We start from the raw sequence: 23,557 nt of genomic DNA, 5'->3' as shown, positions 1-23,557 counted from the left end.
TATCTGATTTTTTTTGGTGTAACTAGTCACAGAACACAACTCAGTAGCTCCTCCTTCAACTCTGCAACTGTGATTTGTGGTAGATTCCAATTTTCAGGCTTTAACCCCACCTAAACTTAAGACACAACCCTAAATAAAACATCAAGGGATTAATTAAACTTGCAGTTGAAAAGTTCCCTTTGTTGTTCACCTAAATGTACTGCTACCACTTTTGTCATCCTAAATCTGCCTGAACTTCTCTATATTTCTCTAGTTTATGTTCATGTCAAACCTGGGAGTCCCTTTGGGCTAACTGCAATGAATTTATGAAGTCTTCCAGCCTTAAGCGTGAGTCCCAGGTATATGATCATTCTTGCAGCTCTTCTTTTGAGTCCCTTCCCATCACTCCTAGCAAGAAATCCATGAGCGGAGTTGTGCACTCCTTGCACTGGGCACTGCAGAAACACAGTTTCTAATTACTGCTCTGAAGAAGTTTAAGCTGAGGAATGAGAAAGAATAAAGAAGAAACTTTGCATAAAACAGAAATTAGTAAATAATTAAATGTATGTTAAGCAATCACACGTAATTCATTAGTTAAAGCTGTAACTGTTGTGTCTGCATAAAATCACCCTCTAAAGGCAAGCATAGTTTTATTACAGGATATATTTCACCTGCTCAGTAATTATGTTGTTTAAGGTGGCTGTTAATGATAAAGCTGCCACTACACATGTATTTAGAGTTGAAAATTACCTGTACAATTAAAAACAACTCATTGAAAATGCATGGGCAATGCGCAGTAGTTCCTGAGGTATCCAAGTCATTTTCTAGTCTTTAATCAGAAAACAGAGGAAAGAAAATATGATTTTTATTATGTTGTTCCTGTTGAATGCACAGCATAGAATTATGGAATTTACCTTTGAACAGCTAAAAATCAGATATTAAAAATTTTTTTAAAAAGAAAGAAACTACCAAGATAGGCTGCTTCCAATGACCGAAGCTGGAATATTTTTATTTTAAATCTATTACATGTTTTCTTATCCACAGTGTGTGTTTCCTTTCGGGGCTTTCCTCAGCTTGGACAGTGGAAATACATTCATCTGTTTCTTTTTTGGCTTCCAGTCGGTTTCACTTTCAGATTCTCATGTTTCACGCTCCAGTCTTCAGGTTTCAAGCACTGCAAGGGAATACTTATTTCATTTAAACAAACAAAAAACCTGCGGCCGCGGGCGCGCACACACAACATGTCTTTTGGTCTGCGGTTCAAATGCAAAGCTTGATCCCATGCTGTCCCCCAAAGCACCTTCAAGATGGTTCTCTGGGATTCGCAAAGAAAATAAATGAAATAAACAGGAGTGATGACGAATTAAAGATCTATTTTTAAAAAAACGCGAGTCACCGGGTTTTGCAGTGCTCTCGGACTAACACCAATAAAATACCATTACATATTACCGATTTCGTGATAACTGCGTGCCGGGCTAATGGTGAGGAGCCGTGACACCACGACTTGATGACCCGAAGAAGAGGGGCTCCCAAAACATAAGCGGTGACCGCGGCATTGCTCCCGGGCGGCTGCGGTGGGCCTGGGGACAGGACGATCCCCTCCTACCGGGCTGCGGGGAGGGCCGGCGGCGCGGCTGTCGCGGGAGCGCGGTTCCCCCGCGGCCGCGGGGCGAGGCGGCGGCTCCGGGCGGGGCGCAGCGCTGCTCCGCGGGAGCGCCCACCTGGGGCTGCGCGCACCGCCGCTCCCGGAGCCGCCGGCGGAAAAAACATATACCGACGATATTTGATTTAATCATTTATGCTTTTAAACGGGCGAAGCAGCTCAGCAAAAGAAGGGGAGCAAGTGCGAAAAGTTTTGGTTTGTTTTTTGGTTTTTGTTGTTTGTGGTTGTTTGTTTTTTTTTTCCGGGGGGGAGGGTGGTATTTAACATATGGCACTCGGTAATCTCTACACGGAGGCTGTTAAAACATCTGCTGCCTCCAAACGCATGCGGCAGCGCCCGTGGGCACGGGGGCAAGGCGAAGGGGGCAGCTCGGGCACGCCGGCTTCCGCGCCCGCGGGGCGCCCGACGGCCGCACCGGCTGCCTGCGCGCCCACCGCCTTTCACAGGACCGGCGTTTCCCCTTTGGAAACGGTACGGAGTATAAAAAGGCCGTCGCACCGGCGAAAAGTGGTGGGGTTTTTTTGGTGTGTTTGGGGTTTTTTTTTTGTCTTTTTAATGACGTCGCTGCAGATCAACGGCACCTCCGCGTGCAGAGCTGGCATGCTTCCATTTATTGATTTAGGGTTATGTTTTGTTTTGTTTTTCCCTAATGGGACCCGACCCCTCCCCCTCACCTCCCCAGCAAGGTGGCGGGGAGGCAGCTGCCCGCCCGCGGGGCTCTTGGGTGCCCTCCCGGCGGCCGCCCCGTCGCAGGGAGCGGGCGGGGGGGGCCCGCATCCCTCACCCTGGTCGCCGCCGCCGGCAGCCGCGCCGTGCCCCAGACATCACTCCACTTCGGAAAGTCGGTACTGGACAATTAGGACACCCGTTGTCCTCCCCCCCGAAACCCACATAAATCACAATCGCTGCATTGTCGGGCTACAAAGCCAGACGGGAGCGCTTATGAATTTAAGTTTGGAGAAGGAAAACGTGCGCTGACACAACACGCTCCCTGTTCACAGGAGTAGCCAGGAAGGGGAAATGAATGGTGGAACTTAAAGAGCCTTTCATTGCGGAGCACGCCGCGCCGCAGCGGGTCCCCGCTCGCCGCCCTCGACGTACGGCGGGGGGTACCCCCTCCTCGCTGCCTTCCTTCGCCCTCCTAACACGCGAGCCTTGCCGGGCAAAGCTCTGCCCAATTCCGCCTACGGCGGGCTCGGCCCCGGTAAGCTCCCGCCTCGGAGGGGTGGGCGAGCGAGGGGCCACACGCGGTGCCCGGCAGCGCCCGGACGGCGCCGCCGCCACTTCGTTTCAGCTGTGGCCGGGACCAGGGGGGCGCGGAACTGATTTTGCGAGGAAATGCTGCTAGTAACGCGTGGAGGGCTCGGCTGTTCCGGGCCGGTTGTCCTGGGTCGGCTCCGTGTTACCGGGGACGGGAGGGATGGGAGTCCTGCTGGCTCTTTGGTGGCGAAGTAGCCATTTGCTCTTACGGGCGGGTTAGGTACTGGGCCGTTCCAGCCGGTTTTTGCAAGGGACCCCCTACCGCTGGACGCCGCAGAGATGCCACCCACGGCAAAGCTGGTCCCATCCCTCCCATCCTTTTTGATGCAGAGGGGCGAAGGCTGGCGAGGGACAGGGTGCGTTTGCCCATTCGCGGGCAACGACGGCCGGTCGCCTGCCTTCCCCGATGCCGGCAAGACCCATGCAGCTCCCGGGACGGGCAGTGCGGTCAGGTGAGGGGGCCGCACCTCGCCCCCTTTCCTCCCGGGCGGCTTTCGGTGTCGGGCAGCATGCGTCCTTAAAATATAATCTGCCCGGTAACAATCAGCGCGCAGCGGCGAGAGCCCCAGAGCTATTGGCTATGCAAATGGAGGGAGGGGAAGCGGCGCCCCAAACTCCCCACTCACACTTTTAAGGCGGTATTTCTTTCCCTCCCGCCTAGCCCACCTCCGCGGCGCCCGGGGCGGGGGGGCGGGGGGGCGGCCGCTCCGGGGAGGGTGCTCCTCGCATACCCCGCGGGGCCGCCGCCGCTCCGCGCCCACCCGGGCAGCTCATCCCCTGCCGGCCCTGGGCAGCTCGTTCCCCCTCGGGAGCCTCTGCTCTCTGTAGGAGGCAGCGGCAGAGACTTCGCAAAGTTGACACATTTTGCAGGCGGGGAGCGACTGCGACGGCGGCGAAGTCCGAGTAGGGTGGAAGTCACCCGGTACGGGACATAACTTTTCTCCCTCCCACACCCCCCCCCCCCCGCCCGGTGACCTCTCTCCCTCCTCCCTCCCTCGCTGCGTTTCCTAGAAAGTTATATCAGTGTGGCCATGCCGTGCTAAAACGGTTCCCCTGCTAGTAACGCGTATATGTGCCGGAGGAAGTAGCATGGTGATTGTTGTTAGATTTCGGCTCGCGAACGCCGCCGAACCCCCACCCCTCGAGGAGCTTTGGGGTGTTCTTCGGGTTTGCTGTTAGGCTGCAGTTAGCAGAGAGCTGTGTGCTCCGTGCAGCTGCAGATTAAGGGGGTACGGGAGGGGGGAGGAGTGAATCAAGGGCTTGAGCGGGGGGAACGGGGAGTGCATCTGGCACTCTGCTGAGCCCCAGGACATTTCATCCTTCGCCCCCATCGTCTCAGTAGGTACAGAGGGAGAGCCCCTAGTTTCTTACAATAAGAGGGTGGAAATAGATTGAGACGGGCACCCGCAGAAGGAAAGTGTGGAGCGGATTTAATTTGGTTGCTGGAAGGAAGAAAAAGAGAAGCTGTCATTTGTGTATGTGTCCCTATACGAGGGCCTCCTGGTTCCTTGTTAGCTTATAGAGAGGAAAAAAAAAAAAACGCGTTTGATGTTACGTCTGACCAGCTGCTGTTCTCCATAATAACAAGAGAGAGAGAGAGAACCGCCTGCCCTGGTGAGTTGCGTCACTTTGCTTCAACTTTAGGCTAGAAATCAAGAGAGGGAGAGACGAGTTTCAAGGGAGGCAGGAGCGAGCTGGAAAGCCCTGCCGTCTTCCTCCCACCCACCTACCCCTCCTCCTCCTTTACCCCTCTCCTTTCCCCACCCCTTTTCCCCCTCCAAAAAAAAAAAAAAAAACTTTTCCATCAGAGAAAGAGGGAGATCTCTTTGGAAACATGGAGCTGCTGTGCTGCGAGGTGGATCCCATGAGGAGAGCTCTGCCTGACCCAAACTTGCTCTACGATGACCGCGTTTTGCACAACCTATTAACCATAGAGGAGAGGTATCTGCCCCAATGCTCCTACTTCAAATGCGTTCAGAAGGACATCCAGCCCTTCATGAGGAGGATGGTGGCCACTTGGATGCTAGAGGTCTGTATCCCGGTGCTTTCCCCGGCCCCATGGAGCGGTGCCGGCCGGGGCAGGGGGGGAAGCAGGGTGGCCGGGTGCGGACTCCTCGCCACGGGCAGCACCACCGCCACGCCTCGTCCCCCTCTCGCCCTGCAGCCTCTTGCCCCTCCGGTCGCGGTGGGGGTTCTCCTTGTGTCTTCTCTCCCCTTCACCACCTCCTGAGCTCACCCGGTGCGCTGCGGTGGGGGAAGGGGCACGGGGAGCATCGACAGACCGCGGTGGAAATTGCCCCTTCCGGGGGGCTGCCGCAAAGCGGGGGTGCTGGAGGCTAGGAAATGGGGTGGGGGGCGGAAGGGAAGTTGGAAAAGTCAGTTTCAATTAAAAAGCAAAGAAAAGCTGCCTCGGGCTGCGAGCGGCCGGGAGCGCTTGAGATGGAGGCGTTTCTGGGAAAAGGGAGCTGCGCCCCGGCAGGGCGAGGGACGGAGGGTGCCCGGTGCCCCCCGCGTTTTGCCCAGCGAGGATTTTGTGCCCACGTATGCAGTGGTGAGGACGTGCCTTTTTTTCGCCATGTTGCGTTGCATGCAACTCTGCTCGGAGGCGCCGAGCCCGTCTTTACCCCTCCTTTCTAAGAAGGGGCTCGGAAGTGCACCCCGTCGCTGCACCCCAGTCCCCTCGGCCTGGCAGGGGCTGCTGGGCAGCCCGAGCGGTCGGCGAATCCCCCCTTCGCCCCGATACTTCAGGCGGGGCGGCAGCGGGCCCAGATCCCTGCAGACTCGCCTGCCTTGCCCCGGCCCCACCACCCATCATTTGCCCCTTCGGATCTCCTTTGGGGGAGATCTTTCCCGGACCAAACCCCCTGGGTTGGAAAGACCAGGCTCCCCGCTTGGTTTTCATGTGCGATTTGTGCTTTTTCTCCCAGGCTCCGATTTTTTGTAAATTTTTGAAACAATTTTTTCGCTCGCTCCTGCTAAAAGGATCCAGCCTGCTCGGGCTCTCCCCACCCCACCTCGCCGTCGCTGTGTCTCCCGTCCTTCCCCTCCCACGCCGGATCGGGGGCGCAGGGCTGGGGGACACCCCTCGGGGGAATTTTTGCAATTGTCGGAAACGATAGGGGACCGTCCCAGGATGCCACCGGCACCAAAACCGGGACCCCCGGGGAAGTTTTAATATTTTTATCGATTTTTTGAAAATATGACGAAATCAAAAAAAAAAAAAAAAAAGAAAAAATTGGGTCGCAAAAAAAAAAAAAAGTCGGAGGCTGCTAGCTTGCTGCTGGATGGGGCTCTTCGGCTCTCCCACACAGTGTCTTGAATTCATTTCTTACTGAATGAACTAAAGGAATGTGAAAGCCGATTGACAGCCTTCCCAGCCTCTCCAGAGATCTCCCCCTCCCCCAAAATTTAGCTCCCCGGGAAACAAAAATAGCAGGAGCCATAGCAGGGAGGCAGTGGTCTATTTTGTGGGATCACTCATTTATTTATTTTTTCCTTCTTATCTTTTTCTCTCTTCCTCCCCCTCCCAACCCATCTTCCCTTCCACACGCTCCTCGCTTTGCAGGTCTGTGAAGAGCAGAAGTGTGAAGAAGAAGTTTTCCCTCTGGCCATGAATTACTTGGACAGATTCTTAGCTGTGGTGCCCACTCGAAAGTGCCATCTGCAGCTGCTGGGGGCAGTGTGCATGTTCCTGGCCTCGAAGCTGAAAGAGACAATCCCCCTCACAGCCGAGAAGCTGTGCATATACACGGACAATTCCATCAAACCCCAAGAGCTGCTGGTAAGCAGCCCCCTTCCACCTTCTCTCCAACAGCTCTTGCACTGGTGGTCTTCTCCTTCCCTCTCACCTTTTTGCACGGCGAGCCGTCACTTTTGCCACCGCCCTCCCTTAAAAAAATCACGCTTTTGACGGGTTTTTACACACTCTGTGAATTGCCAAAAAAGTGTTGAAGGTTCACGAGAGGGGTCGGCCCAAAACCGCAGGCGCGTGGTGCTGGTAGCGGGAGGGACACGCGGGACCTCCCTGATGGCTCTGGCTCCTCCGCAGCCGCCCGGCCATGCGGTGCTGAGACCCGCTCCGCGCCTCATTCACGGGCACAGCGCTGCCGGCGGGGGCCGTGCACCCCGCCCTCCGCACGCACACAGACACGCGTACGCCCTGTCCCCCCCGTGGGTGCGGGTGTCCCCGCGCGGGGACCTCGCGGGGCCGGCGGGGAGGTGCCGGGCGCACGTGCGCGGGGCGGGCGGCGCGGGGCGGCGGCGCCACCTGGCGGCAGACACGCGGCAGCGGCGGCGGGCGGGACTTGAGTCCGGGAGCGGCTGCCGGGCGGGGGGGACCCGCTCCGGGGGGATCCGCTCCGGGGGGATCCGCTCCGGGGGGACCCGCTCCGGGGGGACGCCGGCTGCAGAGCCCGCCCGGTTCCCCCTGTCTGTTAAGCTGCCGTCGGGCCGACGGTGTCACCAGGGTGGATTCCTGTCCTTGCTGAAGGCCAGGGGGACTTTTGCCGTCGGGTGGGATCTAGGAAGGCTCCGATGCCAGCGGGTAAATGGCTGGTGTTGTAACTTGGGAGGCTGTGGGGTTGACACTATGGCTTCTGCGAACGTGGTTCCCCCGTAGGTTATCGCTGAGGCAGGTGGCGAGATGAACATTGAGCTCCGTTTAAGCATCGCTGTGAGTAAAAAGCCGCGTCTGGTACTTCTCGTGGTGGTACTTCTGCTGTGTGCAATTCAGACATAGTGCAAGTAGAAACAAAAGGAATCAAAATGATTTAATGGAATAATTAATATTTGCAGAGCACTTCATGGTACAGATCATAGGCAAATATTTAAGCCGCTCGGTGAAACGTATATCCAGTCAGATAGCTTTGCTCGCAGATCCTGGTGAATGCACGTAGCCAGCGGAATCCCAGGAGAATTTCTCCTATGAATCACTGGGTGAAGGCAATGGGAATTCCCCCCAGGGAGGGGCTGGGCCTTCATGCTTCTGCAGAGTAAAGAGCTTTGCACTGCAAACCCTGCCATAACTGTCAGACATGAGATGTCCTGTTGATAGTCCAGAGTGTTGCGGGAAGTGCTGTGGCCCCCGCACAAGAAGATGTGGAACGGTGTGCCTACCTTTTTGTGCCACGTGGATTTAAGCATGTGTTTTAAGTACTTCCTTGTTGTCAGTTTTCTAGAGTAAGTGCCCTTCTATATCAAAATATATATTAGTAACGTTGCAAAAATCAGTCTTTAGTTAATGTAATTGCCATTATGTTCAAACATTCTACAGATTTTCTTGAGAAATAAAAAAATCTAGTTTCTGGGGCCAGTTGCATACGTGAACATGAGTTTTCAAGCTATGGAGCGCTCTGTCATAATCCAGCAGGAATGTCTGTAGGAAAGTAACTTGCTGTTAAGGCAGGCATCTATTCAGAGAAACGACTGCAGAAATGGCATTGTGGGGTCCATGTTTATGGTTTCTCAGCAACACTGGTTGACGTCTCCTCGGCTGCAAAATTAAGGGACTTTTTTTTCGACTTGCCAGCTCTACAAGCTTAGCTGGGGCTCCCCTCCACGCTGGGCTCCATCAGGCTCATGCATCATCAGGACTCAAGAATCGGTGCATAGAATTTACTTCATAACTAACAGTTGATGCATGAGACAGAAATGAGTCCAAGGCCTGAGCTTTGTTCACTCACTGTAAGGTATTTAAAACTTATTTTCAATGTTGAAGCATGCAGGTCTAGCCCTACTTGAGCCCCATGGCCAGATCTGTTGATTAGGTACGATTTCTACATGTAATCATATTGCAGGGAATGGCCGGGAGTTACATATGCACCCAAGCTTTCTTTTGATTTCACTGGAAGTTTTAGGCGTGCAAAGAATGTGGGAATGGATCCTACGTGATTTATTGGCAGATAATTTACACAGGCTACTGCTCAGCTGTGTTACATGCATTTCCTTTCTGCAAAGCCTGTCTCGGAGTAGTTCAAGCACCATCAGATTTATCTGCAAGAGCTTTTGAATACAGCTTTGGGAGAGAATGCCATTAAGCTAACTTCCCCAGTGTTAAAAAAAAGAATGTACATCTACGTTATTTTTGTGCATGGTTTTCTCTAGGACTTTAAATGGCTATAAAGTAAGGACTATAGCCATTTAAAAGAAGTTACTAGGAAAGGACCACAGTGACCTTGGCAATATCTAATTGCAGGCTAAACTTTCTGGGTGGGCATTCAGCACTGGATACAAAAAAAGTAAAATCTTGGCAGGAGCTGCCAGGTCTCATTATATTCAGTAGAGCTTGACATTTCCAGTGTTTTTTACAAAAAAAAAATAAAAGTCAACCACTTCAAAGCAGTAGGGGCATATGGAAAAAAATGTTTGAGCAAAACCAATTCAGAAGTGATATAATTACAATCAGAGAAATAAGTGAGGCAGTTTGTTTTCCAGGTTTGCTTATGGCTTTTCTTTTCCCTTCCCCATCCCCTTACCCCCTGCAGGAATGGGAGCTGGTGGTGCTGGGGAAGTTGAAGTGGAACCTTGCAGCCGTCACCCCGCACGATTTCACTGAACACATCCTAAGGAAGCTGCCTCTACCTAAAGACAAGTTGCTTTTGATCCGGAAGCATGCGCAAACGTTCATTGCTGTTTGTGCCACAGGTAGGCCAGGGTGCTCTGGGTGCTCCTGCTGCTGGCCCTGCAGTTGAAAGGGCAGATGAGTCGCTGGTGGTACGAGGGCTTCTCACCCCCTCCGTCCTTATGTGACGTGGGAAGAGCCACTCAAGCTGGTGGGCCTGTTTACAAAAGGCTTCATGAATCAAGCTCTGATACGGCATGTAAACAGAATTCATACAATTGGGAGCTGTAGTGCAGTTGCCATCCTGCTCCTCCTACTAATGTGTGGTGCTTTTGTGGTAAAGGCAGTAAGACTGGATTAGACCGTATGATTTTCTGCTTTGCCTGTTCACTTAATGTTTTTAAAGGGCCACAGGTCATTTGTAGGGACAGATGTGGGACAACCAAAATACTAGAAGCTGTTATGGCACATTAGTCCAAAATGCTTTGGGCTAATGCATTAAATTAACGTGTTTGTAAATTTTTCATTAACTGGACACTGTCCAGAGGAAAGGCAAAAATTGTATTTTAACGTATATTTGATGCTACTTCATTACAGAACCGTAGGGAATTACAATTTTTAAAGTTTTTTGTTGTTTTTTTTTTTTAATTGGGGTTATTTATCTAACTTCACTCCCAAGAACACAGTGAAACTAGTCTGTTTCATATGGAACCATTACACTCCCCTTTTGTTGTATGTTTGGCTGAGTACAGTTTCTGAAGATTTAGATGACAATCATTGCTTCTGTGGAAGAGAGACTTTTATTTTATATCTGTCTGCAAAACACATTTTTTTGTTTGCCTTTTTTTTTTTTCCTTCCGTTGACTTCTAGAAAATAAGTGTACTCTTAATCTTCATCCAAAGGATTAACAGACCACTTCTTAGAAGCTAGACCTGGAACAGATAAACAGCATGTAGTGTTTTCCAGGGTTATTATCAAGTAGTATATGGCTCAGTGTTTGCATTCAGTACAGTCTGACATACCTTGTCCTTTGTAATAGAAACAGTTCTGCCTGTGTGTTTGCAGAAGGAAAAGGAAGACGGTGTGCAGCTTTTGGTATGAATGTCTACTGCGGTGTCTGCTTCTCGATATTTGAGATGTAGTGACTGCTTTTACAATGCAGGCGAGTTTTTGCTACCTCAGTCAGTGTGTGTTAGAGCATCTTACATTGGCTGAGTTAGGCTAATTGACTTTTTGGCTACCAAGATGCTCAACGTCTGCAGGATCAGTCTTGGTAATTCATCAGTCATTTCTGGACTGATTAGATTTTTACTCTAGGATTCATCTGTTACATCAGCTTTGCCTTCTTTCTTTGCTTTCTCTCCTTACCTGGGATTCATTCACACTGCTCTTTTTCTTCTAATAAAGGTGGTCTTTCTTGTGGACGTTTCCTCAAAACACCATCAGCCATCAACCTCTGATGTACCTGAATGTTGTCTTCCAAACCAGACCAATCTTCTCTCTCTTTTTTTGCTTTAACCTCCTATAATAGTGTTTTGTTTTGTTTTTATCTCTTCCAAGAAGATGTTTTCTTGAGAGACATAGATTTAGTTATGATTTAACTTTTCAAATTCTGGTCTGTAATCCTTTGCCCTTGCAGTTTTCCTTATAACCAGATCATCACAGCACTGTGGGCCATGAAAGAACTTCCAAAGTCTGTGGCTTCTTTCCACCTTTTCTCCATGAATTTTTTCACAGTTAGCTCCATGATTTACTAGTGCATTTACCAAGACCCAAAATAGCATCCCCTTTCCAACCCTGAAACCAGTCATGCACTTCTTTCATGTGTTTCCCACGTGTGATCTGCTTCTCATGTTGTAAGTCTCCAATGCAGGAACTGAAGTCCTTTACGGAGAGTTTAAAGAGGCAACAAGTCAGTTTCTTTTCTTGCATGTGAAAGACATAATTTGCTGCATACAGAGCTTCCCAAAAGACAGGGCACCATGGTGGTGGCTGTAGATTTTCTTTTCTTCTCATCTAATTTTCCACAGACCACTCTGTTGGCGTTTAGTTTTGAGGAGGACCAACAAACCACTGTAGTTTTGAAAGAAGGGATCTTACCCAAGCCCTCACTCCCAGTTTTCTACCTCATTTCCAGTTTACTAGCAGTGTACTGCCCCACTATAGAAATGTCGTGTTATTACTACTGTATTTCCCTTTCACTGCCATTCTTTTCAAAAGTTGTTCTTACCCTCCTCGGTGAAGAAAAGCCCCTTCTCATCAAACTTCCTTCCAGATCCAGTTGTCATTTCCTTTTCTTGTCCTATTTGTTGCAGAGCTTTCGTTGGCCACTGTGTTTCTTCTTTCCCTTTCTCCCTCAAAGCTTCTGCTCTCCACCGGCTTGGGTTAAGCCTGCTGTTTCATTTCCCCATTTGCCCTCTTTCAGCAGGATGACCTGCTTCGACATGTGGCTGCCTCTTCCCTTGCTCCCTCCATGCAGTTTTTTAGTCCGGTTTTGTCTCTTTACTGTTATGAGACCTGACCTTGCTGGCTGGCTAACAGCTCTGGTTTGGAGCACAGCACTGAATATCTTTTTATTTCCCGATTCATCTCAGTGCAGCTTTCTCATCTCTCAGGTATTTTTTCTTCTTGTTTAGTGCATCGTGCAAAATCTGGCATATTTTTAGCTTTTTTCCTCTAGCCTGAGTTCTTCATCACGAACTGCTCCGTTTTGATTTCCCAGCAAAAGCGGTATAGCAGAAATTCCTGAGTGTTCCCTGCCTTCACAGAGACAGCTGGGATCTCGGTCCTGCAATATTTTGCATCACCTAAGGGAGATGGGGAGAAGCAGCCATTAACAGTTCTGGATGTTGTGCTGGATGTATACATTGGATCATTTTGATATTCATCTCTATTCTCCTTTCCAGTTGAATGTTATGCAAAAGGAGGTGATATTCAGTTCTTTTGTATATTCCTCTCAGTCATGGTCTAGCATGTTGGCATCCTCTCTATTTCTCTGTCTTTATTTTGAGCCCCGTTTCTGAAACAAGCGGCATGGATCTAAATCCACAGCCTCTCCCCAGTCCTTGTGGTGATTAAGGATTCACATGAGCGTGGCTGAAACTGGGATGTATCCCTCATTGCTCTTGGTCCAATCTGAACGTATGGCTACTGAGCAAGACAGAAGCCGGATAAGAAGCTTTCTCTTTCCCCTGCCCTGCACCCACAATGCTTTCAGGAGCCTCCTTCTTCACTGGAAATGGCTGAAAGTGGTGTTCACCCACAGCCTGTTCTGGCTGTGCTTCCAACACCATGGCCGTGCAAACAGGGTGCATCATTAAGCAAAAACATGATCTTTTGGCTGGGAATTGCCCACGCATAGGCCAGCTTTCTTCAAGCTGCCTCGCTTGCTGTACAGGAGGCGCATATAGATTTACAAGTACTGGCATAGCCTAGTCTGTCATGATGTCATTTGTTTTCTCATCCCACTGGTGGCTCCCCGTTGGAGTTTGATCCTCCTTCAGGAGTCTTCTGCATTTTAAAGGCACTAAGAGGCTGCATCTGAACCCTCCTTATAAGAAAGCTTGGCAAAATTGATGCTTACTACTTTTTCAGCATGGGAGGATGCTGTTTATTTGTGAGCCCAATGGAGATCATCCTTCTTCTGCTCTCTGGGATCATTGCTTTGTACCCTTTGTTCCTCCCCTGTCTCTTCACATGGTATTCCCGAGTTTGGGAATGTTTTCTCTGGGGTTCTCTGCTTGTACGTGCCATTCTCCAAGCCAAGGAATCGCTCCTAGAGGAGTGGGAAAGGGCACTGGTTACAGAGCTGCATGCAGACCAGAAGAGGACCATTCCTTATTTCCTTGACTTCAGTGTGTCCTTCATTTCTTCCAGGTGTCCTTCATTTCTTCCAGGCTGTTCAGAGTCACAGATGGACAGCTGCTTCCTTGCCTTACACTCTCTTGTTGGAGGCTGTACGTGCCACTGTTTTGGCACAGGATACCCCTTTTTATCTCAGTGCCTATAAGGGAGTGGGTTTTGAGAGAGGACAGGCTGTGCAAGTCAGGGTTTCCAGAAGAGGAGCTGTACATCTCTGAATGCAAACTGTAATGGAGAGGCTCATCTCAGTGAGGAGGTTTCCAGTGTTTTATTTAAGTGGCATGTAAAACTTGGAAGCAAAAAGCTTTGCAGACTTGCAGAGACAGAAGGCAACTTGTGTGGATTTCTAGACTCAGCCTTTTGCATGGTCTCTCCTGTGCTTCAGCCGAGTCCTATGGCAGGTGAGATGTTCCCATGATGGATACAATGCAGCATCTCATAGACTGGTGGCTTTCAAAGCCTGTGTCGGCAAAGGGGCTAAGAAAGTGGAGGAAAATTTCAGCTTTAAGTCAGTTTTGTACTGTGTGCCAAACCTCTGCCCACTGTTGCTGGGACATTAATCATCTGCATTTGAAAGCTGAGAAGGCTTTTTTAAAACTTCTGGGCCAAATGCTGGGTCCTTACTCAGACAGAAGTTCTGCGGAAGTCAATGGGAGTGTTGTCTGAGCTAAGACTGCAAGATGAGGCCCAAAACCCTACTAGTGATCTGGAGGGTAACCACACGGAATGCTTTGTATCACTAACAGGCATATTTGGTCCTCAGGACTCCTGCTGGGCAAGTCTACTATGCATCCTTCCCCTCTCTGCCAATGTAAGAGTTACTGCGGTCTGTCCCTGCAGAGGATAAAAGTGTGATGCAAGTTTTATTCAGGACCTATTCTTTGCAGAGGGGAAGACGCCCACAGAGGCTTTGTTGTGTGAATTAATCTCTTAGAAATAAAATACATGTTGCAAAGTGGCAGTGATTGCACAGATACATCTTGCATGACAGAAGAAAGAATAATCCCTATCGATTTATTGCCATACAAAAGAAGGCTCTTTCTTGTGCCTGGGAGAGGCAGCTCATATCAGCATATTGAGCTTTCCAGAGAAATGAAACCACAAGAATCATGAAAGCTCCATCAACAAGTAGCAGGACCTGGGGAGTGTTTCTTGTAAGCAGAATCACTCTTTAAGTTGTGGGACCCATCAGATCTGGGAAGATGAGGTGCAAGGAAATGGAGGAAGAGAGACTCCACTGATACGAGCTGGCGTAATTCCTGTGCTGCCAGATAAGTTGCCCTCCTTCCTACCAGCTGCAGATCTGACCTTTTGATGTTTCAAGTGCAAACAGAATACTGATCCTTGGTTCAGCTTCCTTACTGAAGGTGTAGAACAAATGAAACTAAAAATCAGTGCAAACAGTTGTTCAGGAATAGAGTTTATGATCAGCTAATAAGCAGGTTTTACTGAGTGCTCATATACTTTACGTAGGCTGTTTAACATGTTTCCCTCTCTCTACCTCACTTGAATGGCTGTGATGTAGCATAAGTATTTAGGATACTTTAGACACATTTGTATAAAGGCCAAATACTTTTTGCCGTACTGTAGCCTAGTAACAGAATTAGGTATATGCTCTCTTGCCTACTCAAAGAACAGAAGCAGGTCTGCATCCTATTTTACTTGACAATTTTTTGTTTGATTGTACTTGGTACTGCTATGCCCTGTTTTTAAGGGCTGAAGAGTTGTCTGATTTTGCCTTCAAAAACAGAGAGAGTTAACATGGGGAAAAATTGCTGTATGTTGTAGAAATAACAAGAGCAAGAGAAAAAAAATGGCCAATGCAGTGAAACCCAACTGCATTTGAAAAAAAGGTAGCACACTGATGCTGGAATTGCATTTAGATCACAACAGGCAAGAATTAAATTCACTACTTACATCTTTCCCTTAGACCTTTATTTTAAACTTACCTGGTACAATATAGATCCATGCTTGTCCTCATAGCAAAGTCACTGGCTGGGTGAAGTTTGAGGCTGATGACTGTCATGACTCTGTTCTCCTGATGGAGGTAACATTCTTTTTTTTTTCCCCCTGTGAAAGCATTGTCTTCCTCAAGACAGGTATCTAATTCTCCATTTGCAACTCTGAAAATAAACCCCTATCAAATTATAGAGATGAAAACTGGCTGTTTAAAAAACCAACCAAACAAAGCAAAACAACAAGAAAACAAACCACAAACAAACAAACAAAACAACCTGTGGCAAGAGTCGTAACAAGGGTCATTTTGAGAAGGTAGAGTTCCCACCTGACTTTGGCACACCGAGAACATTCAGCCTGGGTATTTGTCAATGCTCTTTTCCTTCTGGCAGTTTTCATTTGTTGGCTGCAAGTTAGGGCTTCCCCTTGCAGGACCTCTCTGGGTTCCTGTCTCCAGTTCCCTGACTGTCAAACCTTGCATTTTCCTGGCTCGGAGGTAGTGAAGTCCACTGGATCAGGAGAGAGCCAGCAAAACAGCTTGGCCACGGCGCGCAGGGTCCTAAAACCTGGCCACTGCTTACGTGTGCCACACCGGCAGAAGAACATCCTCAGTACGTGCATACATGCGTGCCCTGGCTGTGTTGGCTCCGGTCTGAAAGCAGAGTGCAGATTTAGAGTACCCTGAGTTTGTTCAATGGCTCCAGCTGCCTGGACCAGAGGTGGCTGTGTTTCAAAGGGCACCATTTCTTATATTGGCTTCTTGTATTTCCAGCACTGAAGTCAGTTGAGTTGCACAAGGTCGGTCCCTTGTTTTTATTAAGGTCCTTTAGGAAAAAAGTGATACCGATACGGGAATGGGATGGTTTCTGGTGTTTATTGCCTGGGAATAGAAGGTAAAACAAGTCCTGCTTTCTAATAACCCATTTCTTCCTTGACGTGCTCATGTGCTCAGATTTTTGTAGACTACACGTTGTTGCACTACTCCTCTGACTTCTAATGAGACTCTTTTGTACTTTGCCACAGAATTGCATAAATCACAACAAAGTTAGAGACAGAGCCATGTCTTCGGCACAGGCTTTGGATGCTTGTTAGCCAAGGTTGTGCATAGGTCCAAAAGAAGGGCTTAGCCCATAGCCTTGCTTCAGGTGTCCAGTAAGAAGTGCTTTTTACAAGATTCCCTCTGTAATTCAGGGTTCAATATCTCCAACAAGAATTTAAAGTAAGAGCATCTGTTTCAGCGTCACGTGTTTAGGTCCTCTCTCTCTCCCTTTTACTTTGATTTTTTTTTTTTTTTTAAAATCTCAGGGCAAGCTTTGACTTAATTCTGGGAGAAGTTTTACCTGGGTGAAAACTGAGTGAGGCTGGTGAGACTTGGCTTGTTGTCATGGGGGAAGTGAAGATAGAGGTTTATAGTTGAAAATAATGTGTAAAAAGCTTGTTTTGAACTTCTTGATGGAATGTAAAGGACTCGGAGGGGGGTTATGCATCCCCTCAGATACGGTACTTAATATTTATGCTTTCATTGCACCTTGACAAACATTTCACGTAGTTATTGCTTTGCTTGAATATGGAAATATGTTAATTATGGCCTTTATTCCACTGCCTGCTCTTTTCCTCAGCCTTTTCTATTCAACCCTCTAGGTGGCCCAGCACAATGTGGCTTCTTTTCTTTCAATGAGCTCTTTCCACACTAACAGGGTCCAGGGTGATGTGGAGAACCATGTGCACAAAATTGGTGCACCACCCCCTATCCCTTTGTGGGCATGTCAGGTTAAATTCATATCAGCAGGAGGGTCACTGCCATGATTTTCAATAGCGCGAGATGAGGTGATGACTTCAGACAATGGTGCCACACTCTCCAGTTGGAGACACTTGCCTCACCAGTTGCAGTAGTTAATTAATATGCTAAAAATAGAAGCCAGTGATACAAATCGCTGCCTGTTGTACAACAAAGACTGGGCATGTGTAGCTTTGATAGCCAAGTTTATGGTGCTTGTTATGGAGGGAAGTTAGTTTAGAGCTAGAGGCAATCTAAGACTTTCTGGATGCTGAGCTTTAGTCACTCTGGGCCTCTGGCCATTCGCTCGCTGTCTCATTTGCATTATGAATGACATTAAGGGAACTAACAAGGTTATTGGGCATAGAAATGTTCTCATGTGACCCCACGTGGAAGCAGACCTACAGCAGTGCTAGTTGGCAGGGGCACTGTGGCTCTTTATTCAGCTTCCTAGGAAGACGGTTTCCGGGAGAAGATGTAAAATCAACCAGGAGAAAACCGACATTCGGGTAACGTGAAGGTCTTGATGCAAGCCCCTGGAAGGCAAGGAAGTTCGGAGGGCAGGCTGGAGCTGTGTCCTTCACTCAGCCCGCCGTGCCTGGCCAGTGCTGAGCATTGGGTGCAAGACATGGGAGATCCCTGTTGCTTGGGTCTCCCCACCAGCCGCTCAGGGCTGGGTGAAGCTGCTCCGTGGGGGCTCAATGACCACATGTGATGGTGTGGGTCCATTCGGGCCTCCGGGTGGGTCTGTTTCTCCCTGCCGCTGACTCAAATGGTGGGTGGGAGGGGGTGGGTGTTCGTTCTCACCCACTGCATCATAGTTTCCATAGGGATTGTCCAAATGCCGGCAGAGTTTGAGAGGTTTCGCTTCATCTTTTTACTACATCTTCCCCGAAACTCGAGACAAGGAGTGGTAAATTATGGAAAGTCTGTTGCCACCCGTAGTTCCCATGGATAGCTAGGAGACAGTTTGGTAAGTCCAAGGGTTGGGAGTCACTTCCCAACTTAGGACCACGTTGGCCCATGAGCAGCCTCATTCATGCCAATGCGAGCACATGGAATTCACAAACCCAAGCAAATGCAGTGTGTACAAGAGGAGAAACAGACCCGTGGAGATGTAGTCTGCTTTAGTTTATCCGTTCTCTGAAGAAATTCATGGGATTGCTCATGAATCACTATGTAGATGAGAGCAGATTTTGGGGATGCCAGGTCTCTTCCATAAATGTTTGAACGTTCTTAAATTTTATAGACACTTGTTATTTCCTCCATGGACTAGGAGGAGACTCAGGACAGCCACGCAAGCACATAAACATTTATGATCTTTATAAAAACCTCTTAAAATTGAAGTCCTTTAACTATTCCTGGTTTTCCTATTGGACTTTTTAAACTCATTGCTCACTGGGCTTTGTAAACTGGTGGCCCAGCTATCACACTTCTTCCGTGGAGCCACCAGCTACCAGACCAACCTACAGGAACAAGTTACTGCAACATTTCACCCAGTGCCGAGTCCTGGGGCCCCCTGTCAGCAGCAATAAGCAAGAAGAGAGGCAAAACAGCATAAACCAAGAGCTGTTTTGAGGGCTTAAAATCCCACTGTATTTGTGACCTGCACTTGAGGTCTGGCCCAATGGCAAGTGCAACCGCAGGCTGAGGTGCTGGGGATCGGGTGCACTCTGGGGAGTGCGTGTGCCCTGTGTCAGGTCGTCTTGTCTGTTTTCCCTGGCCATCCATTTACAGGCGGGATGGGGCTGTCCCTTGCACGTGCATGTATAAATGCACGTGAGATAAATGTGAAAGCAATTCCTGTTACCTCGCCACGTGCCGAGATCAGCATCCTCAGGGCTGCGTCCCATACTGATAAGTAGGAGTCAAGGTTTTCTCATTGACTCACTCATTAGTGGGGGCAATAGAACTTAATTTCCAAAAACATCAGCTTTCCTATGTGCAGTGGGTTCTCAGTAGTGCATAATTATTATTTTTATAATAATGGCATATATATATTTCATAATAATAGTTCATTGCTACCGTCAGTGGGAATTTGCTCCTTGAGAAGTGGTTGTCAGGGGGTGATGTCTGCTGAGCTCTCCCAGTGGGGAAGACAGTGGACTTCAGCAGCATGCAGTGGTGAGCTTGCAGGTAGTCGCCTCCTGGTGGCTTTGTGAGAAAGATAAATCCATGTGAGGGTTTGATCTCCCTACTTCTAACATCCCTTCTCCAGTCTGTCTGGATGAACGTTATGACCTGAGTCCCATTCTTACCTGACCGCTTCATTCCTTGTGGGTCCCGGAGACGTATTCCAGCCTAGAGAAGAACATGCCATCTCCACAGCGATTTGCGGTATCTGCCAGCTGAGAGTCTGGGAGGCCCAAGAACAACTCTCCATGTGTCCAAAACTTGAGCAGTTACACAGACATCAGCAGGGTTACAGAATTTGTGGAGCCTAAGAGAGAAGTCCTGGGATCTGCCCTTGACAGAAGGGCAGTTTTCTGTAACATTCCGTTTCTATAAATAGACCGAATACATTGCTTGTCATTTATTTTGTATTATTTATGTGGGTTTCCGTTTCTTTCCCCTCCATTCCCCCCGAGCTGAAAATTGGTAGAGAAAGAACTGTTAATGAGTTATTGTTGAACCAAAGAACTTGCAAACCAGATTTTGTTTTTGGAAGGTATCAGTAATCCAGAAGATCTCCTGGAAATGGTATTTAGTAAGACATGCCAATAAGCCAGAGTCTATGGCAGTATCATAAAACATAAAATTGTCTTATGAAGGTCACAAGAACATTTAGTTTTATTTTCATTTCTCTCGTGATCCACACAGATGTGTGAGAGGAAGTTTTGAAATGTATTTTCAACCTGTTCGTTAAGAAATGGCAGTAATGACAAATGTGATCTTTGTTTTTTCTTTGGTTACGTAGCTATGGGCTGTAAGTGTTCTCACTTACTAATTGCAAAGGTGGTAAAGATGAATCATTAATTAAAAGCTCTTTCCTGGACAGGTCTTTAAAAGCTCAAGTTAATTAAGTCTTTAAAAACTGATGTGACTAAAAATCTCAGTTTGGTCCTTTGTGATACCTTATTCCAGTTAGTTTTACGGTTATACAGAGAGCTCTAATGTGACCAAGACCCAAATTTCTGACATAAATTACAGAAAGCCTCCTTCTTCTCTTTCTTTTTCTTTAAAACTAAGGAAAGACTATTAAATATTGTCCAGGTTTACTTTATGCATCAGTGAGAATAAAAGACTGAACCACATTTCCATTTTAATTTGCAGATCTGTTACCCCTCCTTTGACTGCTTGTGATGAGCAGTATGACTAATGAGCTCCGCCAGACCAAAAAGAGTGGCACTTTTCCCTTTCTTCTACTTCCCCGTTTTTTATTCTTGGGTGTGGTTTTTTTATGTTGCTTGCCTCTGATGTTTTGCAGCTTTTCTTGTCTGGGCTTGGACTAATTCCCAGATCTGTTCTTGCAGATTTTAACTTTGCCCTGTACCCACCATCAATGATAGCAACTGGAAGTGTGGGAGCAGCCATCTGTGGCCTTCAGCTCGATGATGGGGACAGCCTCACGGACCTCCTGGCCAAGATCACAAACACAGATGTGGTGAGTGTCCCACATTCCTCTTCTCCTTTCACTTCTGTGGGTGCGGTAGAGAACAGGGCCATCAAACCCAGCCTGATCCTAAAAGCCTAAAGGAGAGAAGGAGTGCGGACCTCCTGGAGAAAGCGGGTTGCAGGCACGGAGCCTGCACCTTGCCTGCAGTGCTTTGGATGTCCAAAGCTCCTTGGCCTCCCCCGCCAGGATCGATTTTCATTCACACTTTGTTCAGCAGCTTGGTGTGGAGAGCCTGCTCTGCCCACGGTGGCTGATGGTCAGGCTTGCTATAGAGGGGAGCCGCCTCGGGTACTGCCCCGGACGATGGGGCGAGCAGGCAAACAGCATCCCTGGGGGCATGAGGTAAACCAGTATGTGCATCGGTCCTGTGTTTGCAGCCTTGAAACTGCTCCTCATCCTCATTGAGCTACCATCTAAACATCCTTCACTTGTGAAGTGAATAATGAGGAAGTGAATAATGAGCTAATCCTCCAGCACTGGCAGGATACAAGGCAGGTGCAGCCCAGGCTGTCTGGGTTTTTGTCTGTAACTTCGTTAAGCTCACCCCATGAAGGGCATTTCTTTCCTTGTCAGAAAGTCCTGTTGTCTGTCAGAGAGGTGAATCTGATCAATCGTTCAATGTGATCAATAGTTCAATGGTGCTCAAGCTCACTCAGAAGTGAGTTTGCTGATCTGGGGTCAGCTTCTGATGGGGACATCAGAAAAACCCAAACCTGACAGCTGTGCTTGGCAGTCTCAGCAGAAAGCTGGGAGGACTGAAAGGAGTGCTCAGGGTGTCTTCCCAAGGAGTGGTGCATCTCCTGCTGCATCCTCGTGTCGGTGGGACACTGTGGGGAGAGCTTATGCTTCTGCAAATCCAAACCACTCGGTCTGTGAATAAACAGGAGTTTAATCTCTTGTGAAGCTGACATGTTTAGCCATGATGAAACTCACTTGGAAGAAAATGAGTAAGGCTTTCTGAAATGCAGGCCACTAATAAGATGATGCGCTTTTTTTACCATAAAAGTATCCGTTTCAAATTTGTTGTCCTTAACCTGTGCTGACTACAAATCCTTTGATTGCTTTTACTTCGCAGAGTAAATACACTGTGCATTAGGTTTGTCATAACATTGTCAAGAGAAGGTTTGTTTTTTCCAACAAAAGTTCTATGTTTTGTTAAAAAGGAGTAGTCACCTTTAACAAAAAGGGAAGAATTTTGCTATTTCTTTTTTTCTTTCAATGAGATTGACCCTAATTTTCAAGTGCCATTCTGGGGCTTCTTATTTCTTTTGATTGGAACTGGGTTTTGCAGAGAAAAAGGAACATTTCCGATTCTGAATGCTTATAATGTAAATCAAGTAGCTGCAGAAAATTAACATACATTTATTTCAGTATAAATGAAAATTTTACACAGGTAATTGCTCTGTTGCGTCTCTTTATAAATGTGGAGAAATAGAGTGGTGATACGTTACACTAAGCAGCAGGAGCATGCAAGAAGAAGAATCCTATATAACAATTCAGGCTGCATCACCTGGTGCAAGTATTGCACAAAGCTTATTTGTACAGTTGTTACATTTAGACTGCGTAAATCCATTAAGTTTACTTCTTTTATGTGGATAATAAGAATTATCTGTTATTGGTACTGATATTGGAAGTTATTGCCTGAATGAAATTTTCTCCTTGGATCTTCGTGTGACTGGATGTAACATGATAAGTTAGATGCTGCATCCAGCAAATGTCTGGGAGGAGTCTTATGACAAGCGGGTAGATGTGAGAGGGACATTAGAAACTAGGTGGAGGAAGATGAGGATTTAGGAAGAGGCTAGCATCTTGTTAGCAAAGATGCTGTCTTCAGCCAAGGTTGTGAATATCTACAGAATAAGGAAAATGTTGCTAGCCACTAAGAGCTTCTTGTATAACTCCATGTATTTATTAACTCTATGGAGTGTCTGAAGGGTTGGTGCCCCACCACTGTGATTTTCCTTGTTATACGATGATGCCAAATGAAGTTGTTCCTGCTGGGCTGCTGCTTATTTTTGTGCTTGTTTTTGCTCATCTATGCTCACACAACTGTCCATATCCTTGTATTTCAAACCCATCCTGGAACTGATCCATCTTAAAGAAGGGAGGAAGGACCACTAGTTGTTTTGGAGTTGGTGGGACAAAGAGGGGCTTGCTTGGTTTCTAAGCTGGATCAGTTCACTGGTCGGTTTCCAAGAGCAGCCTCACTAACAGCGGGGAGAGCTGTGCACCGTGGCACAGGGAAGGACCACAGGGCGAGATGGGGATGAGAGGAGTATCTGGAACCATCGTTGCCGGTGAGCTGCTTGTACTACAGCTATAGATATTGCAGCCCAATGAACCACCTTGGTAGTCAACAGGACAAGGATAATGATGAGAGCAAGAGAATGACAGCGTGGGGTGAGGAATGGGAACACAAATAGCCCTTACGGTGGCAGAGGAGGGACAGGGAGGCTTGCAGAGTGCAGGAGAAGAGAGTAATGGGAAAGCTTAGGGGGAGCCTTCACATGGTCGGCACCTACTTCTGCTGCTGTGAAGCAGAACAGAGCACATCACTGCTGGCCGGAATCGCTGGATAGTCCTTTGGAAATCCTTTTTGAAGGCAGAGGCAAGAGGTGCTCAGGTACCACCAAAACCCAGACCTAGAATAGATACCCTGAGCAGAGCTCATCGTTTTGTTCCTATACCAGCTGATTCATGATGCAGTCTTCCCATCACCAGACCACGTTCCCCATATTGGTGAGCTCCAGATAAACTTCTGATATTGCTTCCACAGTATTTTAACACTTGTTGGAAGGAATATGCCAAAGTAGCCCTTGCTGGTGTATTTGTATTTGATGTGTTTGGTGGATTTTGATCAACCATTGAGTAGCTGTGAGTAGCTG

General features: G+C 48.0%; 1 protein-coding gene across 2 annotated transcripts in view; it reads left to right on the top strand.

Annotated features, from left to right (window-relative positions):
- The first annotated feature begins 3,558 nt into the window (after window positions 1-3,558).
- CCND2 (cyclin D2) overlaps window positions 3,559-23,557 on the top strand; it is a 38,693-nt gene continuing 18,694 nt past the window's right edge. Inside the window, exons 1-5 of one of the 2 annotated variants that reach the window (XM_065655282.1) lie at window positions 3,559-3,824; window positions 4,711-4,931; window positions 6,468-6,683; window positions 9,385-9,544; window positions 20,530-20,660. In XM_065655282.1, the coding sequence (XP_065511354.1) occupies window positions 4,737-4,931; window positions 6,468-6,683; window positions 9,385-9,544; window positions 20,530-20,660 (702 nt within the window). In that variant the 5' untranslated portion in view covers window positions 3,559-3,824; window positions 4,711-4,736. Of the gene's footprint in view, window positions 3,825-4,500; window positions 4,517-4,710; window positions 4,932-6,467; window positions 6,684-9,384; window positions 9,545-20,529; window positions 20,661-23,557 lie in introns of those variants that run through there. The other variant, XM_065655291.1, reaches the window with a different exon arrangement.

The sequence above is a fragment of the Caloenas nicobarica genome, chromosome 1 (assembly GCF_036013445.1).
Source record: "Caloenas nicobarica isolate bCalNic1 chromosome 1, bCalNic1.hap1, whole genome shotgun sequence".
Taxonomy (NCBI): Eukaryota; Metazoa; Chordata; class Aves; order Columbiformes; family Columbidae; genus Caloenas; species Caloenas nicobarica.
This window is presented reverse-complemented; position numbering and strand designations above follow the sequence as displayed.